Source organism: Homarus americanus, unplaced genomic scaffold (assembly GCF_018991925.1).
Source record: "Homarus americanus isolate GMGI-L3 unplaced genomic scaffold, GMGI_Hamer_2.0 scaffold31037, whole genome shotgun sequence".
Lineage (NCBI taxonomy): Eukaryota > Metazoa > Arthropoda > Malacostraca > Decapoda > Nephropidae > Homarus > Homarus americanus.
The window spans coordinates 27,681,470-27,690,130 of record NW_024722227.1 but is presented as its reverse complement, the minus strand read 5'-3'; the positions used below and the strand labels follow the sequence as shown (position 1 = coordinate 27,690,130).

General features: G+C 39.6%; 2 protein-coding genes across 2 annotated transcripts; both read left to right on the top strand.

The window, feature by feature from the left end:
* Window positions 1–1,160: 1,160 nt before the first annotated feature.
* On the top strand, window positions 1,161–1,628 carry LOC121862607 (neuropeptide-like protein 29). The gene is made up of 2 exons (XM_042360924.1): window positions 1,161–1,195; window positions 1,315–1,628. Exons 1-2 carry the CDS (start codon window positions 1,184–1,186, stop codon window positions 1,549–1,551), a joined length of 249 nt encoding a protein of 82 aa, XP_042216858.1. The 5' UTR covers window positions 1,161–1,183; the 3' UTR covers window positions 1,552–1,628.
* Window positions 1,629–6,706: 5,078 nt separating this feature from the next.
* LOC121862606 (neuropeptide-like protein 31) lies at window positions 6,707–7,279 on the top strand. The gene is made up of 2 exons (XM_042360923.1): window positions 6,707–6,815; window positions 6,935–7,279. The coding sequence occupies exons 1-2, from the start codon at window positions 6,804–6,806 to the stop codon at window positions 7,202–7,204; spliced, it is 282 nt and encodes a 93-aa protein (XP_042216857.1). The 5' UTR covers window positions 6,707–6,803; the 3' UTR covers window positions 7,205–7,279.
* The last annotated feature ends 1,382 nt before the right edge of the window (window positions 7,280–8,661 follow it).

The window sequence follows — 8,661 nt, the reverse complement described above, 5'->3', positions numbered from 1 at the left end:
AATGGTTCTGAAAAATATCTTAGACTAGAGAAGATGCTAAGTTTAACACAAGACTGTAGATTTTATGCAGATCTATTTGTTGTATACATATCTCATTTATGATTAGTAGAATTTTAAAGAGCTCTTGTTAAGACTAGTTTTGGGCGGGCTAGTTAGCATGCTAACCAGCTCCTTTTCATGTATTTGTCAATAAATGTTTTGAATTTGAATTTGACTCGACGAGTGGAGAGCAAATGTATTACCTGTCTCCCCGGTACTGGCTCAAGGCACACGCGCTACCACAAGAGTCAAATAAACAACCCTAGCTGAACTAATATTGACATAAAATATAAAACAAGGTACCAAAATTGTATGATCAGATTATCTAAATACAATGTACTATAGATGTAAGGGAAGGCTGGAGGGTAACATATTAAAATGGGTATAATGCAAGGTGTACGAACTCTCATCTGAACCCGGCACCGTGTTGATGAAACGAGTTGACGAACCATCTCTGTGCGACCCATTTACCAGACAGAGAAGTATAAGTTACAATTTCTTCCTGCACCTGACACAAAAAACTACATAATCAGGACAATGAAATAAAGGGACAAGGGGCAATGGCTGAGTCATAAGAGGATTAGCACATCGTATGACAGTTGGTATTAAAACAGTGCAGGAGATAGATAGCGAACATAAAAACCAACAGAAATTGTTGACGAAAGTTAATTATGAAACCGGGAATAATCCTAGATTCACCCGTGACAGGTAAGGCTAGGTTAGGTTATGCCAGTGCCAGGTTGTTTATTAGGTTGAGCCATGCTGTTGTTACAGGTAAGACTTCTAATCTATTACTCGTGATTAATTTATTCACTAAATAAGAATATGGACGAAAAGACCAAATTGTTGAGGCTCGGTAATACATCATAACATCAACATATAAGAGAAACATTATTATAAGGTAAACAAATATAAAAGTTTCCTTTTATTCTTCAGTTATCTCAACAGTCACCAGAGGCAACAGGAATGGAGGAAATGTAACACGACAGTGTAAGGTCATGACATTTATGTTACCTTGACTGAGTGACTGAATGACTGGTTCAGTTGTAACTGATGGTGGTGGTGACGTCATCAAAGGGTACACTATAAAGGCGGTAGGAGGCCGCCGGAGAGTCAGTCTCAACCGGACCTTCCTGTACTCAACATGCACAAAATGGTAAGCCACATAAAAACTCTTTAATGTACGTGTAATAAATTTATTGAGATTTGTGTATGTCGGTAAATCTGTATTTGTGTTCAACTTTCATTTTTTGTGATTTTTTTTTTCTTTTTCAGGTGATCGCTGTTTTGTCCGTTTTACTGTTTGTGTCGGCTGTTATGGCTGACTTTAGTTATGGTGGCCGTGGGCATGGTGGTTATGGTGGGCACGATGATGTCTATGGTGGATACCGTGATTATGGCCGTGGAGGATATGACGATTATGGCCGTGGAGGATATGACGATTATGGTCGTGGAGGTCAAAGTTATTACGGCCATGGGGGTGACGGCCACAGAGGATACGGTCGATATTGATATGGTGGTTAAAGAACGTGGAATAATTTACAAACCTTCAATAATGTAATATCTTGTCTATATTGTATTCAATAAAATCCAAAAATTTTTAATAGAATTTTCATGTACCTAAAGTTTACTAGTGATTAGTTTACCATATTTACTCTCATACCAGTACGAACTTGACTTGAGACGTGTAGTTACGACGTCTCGAGTATATCCACGACCGGAGTTATGATGCGTGATTCACACGCACATGTATTTAACCGATCGGAATTTCAATCGGTTTATTTACATATTAGTAATGGAGTGGAAAGCTTCCTCGGAATACTGAAACGGCACGAAGTAATAGAAAATTTACCGTAAACTGGACTGGTGTTTCTGAGACCGGGGTCGAGGCGGGGGACTTCATATAACACAATATGATGGTGGTGTGGGTCTGGTAGTTGAAACCAAATGCTGCCATTATCGTGGCCGGTACAGTTTTAACTCGCTGCAGAAAGGCCTGTCAGGGTAAACATTAAACAAACCAAATATAAACTTTTTATAATAAACTAATCACTGTCAAAGGTCCTGAGGAATTCCCAAATGTTTGTACGTTTTAGATAAAAATTTGACTAGAATATTGTGGCAGCTGTAGTCGAGTTGTCTATTCATTAATGTAATTTTCTTCATTATTTAAGCAAATGTACGAAAACCGAGCGCATGTGTATTTTCAGCCACAGGATTCTCCAGCCTTACGGGTAGTGGGCCACGTACGGCAAACACGTGGTAAGAGTTTATCTTCATCCATTACTTTATATTAAGGCCTCCGACTGGCCCGCCATCCAGTGGCCAGGAAAACAACTTACATGTTTTAAGGGTATAAATATGCTAGAAAAATATTCCACGAAAAGTACGTTATATAAATTAATGTCTCCATATTCCTTTTTATATTTCTTGTACATTGTTGTACACGAGCATAAATCCTAAGGGATGCATCCCCCTATAATGAAGTTAAGGGATTTCTTATCACCCCTATAATTCATGTACTCCTGCGAAGGTCAACCTTTTGGCGATTAGGAACAAAGTCAAGGGAGGACAAAATGGTTTTTAAGTTTGTTCAAATGCACTTTAAGTCGAGTCATCCTCTTCAATCACTACAATGCCAATGGATTTGATTTGTACACCACACAGTATTATGTATCAAGTGTATAATATTCACGCAAGGATTAATTGAAGAGAAGCTTTTAGTGCTCTAAGAAATATATTCACTATTTATAAGTTGTTCTAGAGACTATAAAACACTAGGTTACATGTTCTACAGTAATTAATTATATTAAATTAAGAGCTATGCTACTTTTAATGTCTAAAAACTACATTTACTGGCTAAAATTTTTTCTAAGTTCAGGCAGCAAATGTAAGAGCCATTTACAGAGAACATGAACTTCAAATTAAATAGGCAAACTGTACCAACATTAAAATATTTAGCCTTATCTAAATGTATACATAACTTAGAGTATTCACTTGTAACACATTTGTTAGATTACTGCTAAATTTTTGGGTTAATTCATGTTCATAATATTGTATCGCCCTAAGGGAGCCGAATCATTTTTTATTGGGTGCACATTAATGTTGAAGTATTATGTACAGTAATGTACACCCATGAAGTTTTTCTGGTATTAGCCGTCTAATCCTTTATTACCATAGTAGGTCATCTTATCTCGTGTGACAAATACCAGTCATGGACAGAAAATCCATATTGAGGACCTCCCTGTAAAGGTATACGAGACGTCCCAAGTCCAGCCTTTAAACTTCTTTTAGGTTGACAAAGAGTCTAGACCTACACGTCGGCGAGGCAGGATCTTCTCTACTCCCGAGGTGCTACGTGATCCTGACGATGGGTACAACGCTGACTTGTGACCAGGCGAAGGTCGTAAGACTGTATCCAGTCGAATGTCCTTCACCCAAGCCTAAACCTCCTTGTCCTAAGGAATTTTTTTGACGTCTTAGGAATCGGGGTAGACAAGGGTCGTCCGCAGACCGGTGAGTGGTGGCCTTATGGTCACCTTCGCGGAATGGGGACAGGCCCAGCAAGTAGCCAACATAAAAAAATTAACGAGATAAAGATCCACGTGCAAGCTTATACAGCGGATAACTTTGTGTTGGGAGTAATCTCCCACACCAAGATAGACCATCTTGAAAAAGAAGAGCTGGCCGAGCTAATCGGAGACCAGCTTTCAATAGTACAGAAGCTGACAAGCTTAACTGCACTGGCTGGTTATCCAAAGCACCGTATTGCTGGGATGGGGGAACATCCCTGTAAGACCGTATGAAAAAAGACCCACAAGGTGCTAGAAATGCCAGAGGTATGGCCATCTGGCAGGGAAGTGTCGAGCTCGGGAGGTTTGTGCCACTTGCAGGACACACGGGCACCAGCACACCAACTGCTCGGCGCAGCTTGTGGTGGCCCTCACTCCTCCTCCGGCCGGGAGTGTCCCAGGTGGAGGGAGGAGTGTAGGGTGGCTAAATTGTGAAGCAAGAAATAATTGAGCTACAAGGAGGCTCTCCTTGTAGTGAAGACAGATGAAAAGAAGACTCAATACCCAAACAAGAGCGAAGGAAAGACGAACGAAGCCAGATACAGTAACATTAAAATTATTATTTTTTCGACCTTTACGAAAACATACCGCAACAAGACCAGGAAGGAGAATGGAAGGTGAAAAACAAAGAACAAAAGTATGAGCTCCAAAGAAAACGACAAAGGAAAAAAACAGCTTCGACGGAAAATAACCGAAAGGCGAAGAGGCCAGTATTCTCAAAAATAAAGAAAGGTTGACAAACGATGAACTACTCGGTTAAATGAAGTTAAAAAGCAGTTAAGATTTGGTAGTGTCCAACTGTGGAACTCTATATTTATTTTGGTGTTATAGTTTGACATTATTCGAATATTGTGATTTTCATCTTATATTTAATTATTCTCAACAATTCTAGAACATTCGTGACGTTTCCCCTCCAAATACAAATTTACCTCCTCAGGTTAGGCTGAAAACGTGAGTTGTGATCGAAAGAAATGAAAGTCGATCATTTAATTAATAAGAAATAAATATAATATAATATAATTTTAACTTCCAAAACTGTATGATCAGAGACTAAATTTTCCAGGTTAGGTTAGGTTAGGCAAGCTTAGGTAATGCTTTAACGTATTCTGTGCATTGTCATAACATTGTCTTTAGATCATTCAAACATCATCTGAAAATTTGGTGTAATTCCATAAAGTCCTTCTGGTGCTTACTGTCGCCTATAACATTACCATATTGTATAATTTTGAAAATGAACCTTGGTTCACGAGTTTTGCTCATCTTCTTTGCTTGCTTTTGAAAATGTGTTTAAACTTGTGTCATGCTTACTAAATATATCTACTTGCCTTTCCTTGTCGTTTGAGAAGTAATGAAACCTCATGTCTTTATTTTTATTTGTGCCGCACACAACACACTGGTGAAACCCGTTCCTTCTCGCCATATCTGTGTAACTCAAGTCAGTCACCATGTTCAGCGGCCAAGAGTAAAGAAATCACAGCCGACGTAACTTTTCCCGTCATTTAATGAGTGCCATCTAGTGGCCAGGCGTGCGTACTATGGGGATCTACATTAAGTAGCTCTTAGACGTGCTACCTTTTATATACTTCCCTTGATCCAGCCTGTGCGGACTGGGCCGGAGGAAAGGTGCCACAAGCTAGCACTCAAAGCGAGCAACTCAAGAGAACCCTTTACTGTAGTCTCAATCTTCCCTAATGACACTTCCGTTATGGGAAGTCCTTTTCAACTTAAGGAAGGGACCCCCCCCCCCAACCCCCCACCTCCCACTGGTATGGCTCATCAGATCAACAGGACCTCAACCTCTCCCCCCATTCCTCCACGGTGGTTCCCACTAGTGGGAGTTATTGTGGAGATGCTGTGACTTTCGATGGTACTGGATTGATGGGATCTCTCCTTCAGGAATGATTTTCCAGTTCCAGAATTACTCCAGGTTTTCGTGTTTGGGATGCATTTAGTAATGTTTTCCACGAGTCCACACTTTGTGGTGATATCAGCTGGTCAATCTCTTCATCCGAGGAATGGGTGGTGATACAGCCTACACGTGGCCTCTATGATGGCAGTCTGTCGGATTCGTCCTCAGTGTTCATCTTCAGTCAGTTCTACCTGTAAAATATGACCACACATCAATATAAGTATAAAAACATTAATTTGGCTCCAAAATATAATGTATTAGGCGTATAACGCTACAAACAGTGCATTTACAAGATATTCATGCGTGATTCAGTGCATCTGTTTAAAAAAATAGGGAATGGAGTACGTGGCTCACCAGTCAACGGATGAGTGGAGAGGATAAATATTACCTGGTTCTCGTATTGGCCTAGCACACGCTACCACAAGAGTCAAACAAACAACCCGTTAAAACTATTGAGCATAAAAATATAAAACAAGGTAACAAAATTGAAGATCAGATTATCTAAATAACAATGGATGTAAAAGGAGGTAGCACAAGACAATTCCATGCATGAACTTCAACAACCCCTGCACTGCAAGATGAATGAGCGACACAATTTCAAAGGACCTATTTACTAAAGGTAAGTATAACATACCCTTCTGCACTCTGACTCAAAACTACAATTGTGACAATGACATAAAGGACAAGGCAACATGAGCTATAAGAGGATTAGCACATCGTATGACAGTTGGTATTAAAACAGTACAGGAGATAGATAGCGAACATAAAAACCAACAGAAATAGTTGACGAAAGTTAATTATGAAACTGGGAATAATCCTAGATTCACCCGTGACAGGTTAGTCTAGGTTAGGTTATGCTATGTCAGGTTAAGTTTGGTTAGGTTACGCTACGCTAAGTTGTTATAGGTAAGTATCTCTCTTAATCTATTATTCTTGGTGACTAATTTATTCTTTAATAAGAATATGGACGAAAAGACCAAATTGTTGAGGCTCGGTAATACATCATAACATCAACATATAAGAGAAACATTATTATAAGGTAAACAAATATAAAAGTTTCCTTTTATTCTTCAGTTATCTCAACAGTCACCAGAGGCAACAAGAATGGAGGAAATGTAACACGACAGTGTAAGGTCATGACATTTATGTTACCTTGACTGAGTGACTGAATGACTGGTTCAGTTGTGAATTGATAGTGGTGGTGACGTCATCAAAGGGTACACTATAAAGGCGGCAGGAGGCCGCCGGAGAGTCAGTCTCAACTGGACCTTTCTGCACTCAACATGCACAAGATGGTAAGTCAAATAAAAGCTCATTACTGTACGTGATGTAAGTTTATTGAACTTTGTGGATGTCGATGGATTTGTACAAAACTTACATTTAAATTATTTACTTAAAATTTTTTCTTTTTCAGGTGATCGTTTGGTTGTCTGTTTTACTTCTTGTGGTGGTTGCTATGGCCGATCCTGGGTATGGTGGCTATGGTCAGTACGAAGACTATGGCCAAGGACACGATGACTACGGCCATGGCGGTCGTGGTGGATATGGCGGTCGAGGTGGACGTGGCGGTCGTGGTGATTATGACTACGGAGGCTACGGTGATTCGGACTATGGAGGACAAGGTTATGCTCATGGGGGTTACGGTGAAGGTTACAGAGGTTTCGGTGACTATGGACGTTATTGATATGGTCGTAAGGAAAACGCCAAGGAATTTATAAACCTTACAAAATAAAAATTCTTGTGCTTCTTTTGTGTTTAATAAAACCCAATTTTTTTTTAAGGATTTTGATGTATTCCTTAACTCAACAGTTTACGAAACATAACGGTTTATTTTATCACACGCGCTCATAACAGTACGGATGTAACCTTCAGACGTAATGTTACGTCTGGAGTTAAGATGCGTGGTTTGAACACACCTGGCCGTCTCCTATTCGCACACACAAATGTAACAGATCTGAATTTCTCCTGGTTTATTTAAATGATTGTAATGCAGTGAAAAACCGTCCTCGGAATACCGAATCGGCAAAGGCAAATTAACCTAATTTACCGTGACTAACTAGTGTTCCTGGGGTTGACTCTCTTGTAACATGACCATTACTAATCTGCAGCACCGAAAAATATTAATTGTAAGACATCCCATATATTAGATTGCTCCTTGACACAGCCTGCATTAAAAGAGGACCAGTCGTAGGCCTTAAAGTAATGGTTGGAGATTAACTCTCACCCAGTGTTTGCCGTACGTGGCCCACGATCCGTAAGGCTGGGGGAATAGAATCCTGTGGCTGAAAATACATCTAAGATTTATTTTTCTGGCGAGACATTTGGGTTGAAATGCCGATCAAAATTTTTCTAATATGTCAGATGGGGCTAGGTTATTGACACTTCCTTGCATCCTGTGCAAAAGTGATTACAGCGCCTAGAGTTTATGCGTGCGTAGTCGACGCGCATAAAATGGCGTAAGTACCTCAAGTACCATGGATTGCATCGGCAAGTTACATATAATGACAGGATGATAGCGTGGGGTTGGAGTTCCCGATACAATACATTTGCTAATGGCATGGTGTGACAGGTCCCAAATAAGTAATGTCTGGAGAGATACTGGTCACGAGGAAAGGGTGTTGCTAGGCACATAGGCATTTGCAGTATAAAGGGACAAACTTTTAGTGCGTGTGATGAGTGTTGCAGTGACGAGTAGGAGGTTGATAGGGGACGTCCTTCCTGGCGGAGATACGTAGTCAAAGTACCGTCAGCCAAAGATGCACCGACCCCACCGTAAGTCTCGTGCTCACAATTTTGTCTGGCACTACTTGAAGTAAGGCTGCATGTAAAGGTAATTGGTGGCTCTGTTTTCGGCTGTATCACTCAGGATAAGTATTAAGCAAACCAAAGATAGAATTTTTATATTAATAAACTATTCATTGTTATGTAAGGTTGAAAAGTTTCCAAATTTTCGTAGATTTGCTTAAATGAAGTAAATTTTATTAATGAATTGGCAACTATACTAAAACCACAGCTGCCACAAGATTCTCGTCAAATTGAATTTATTAAACAAATGTACAAACATTTCAAAATTTCTCAGGACCTTAAATAACAATGAATTTATTAAAAAAAAGTATCTTTGGTTTGTTTAATATTTATCCT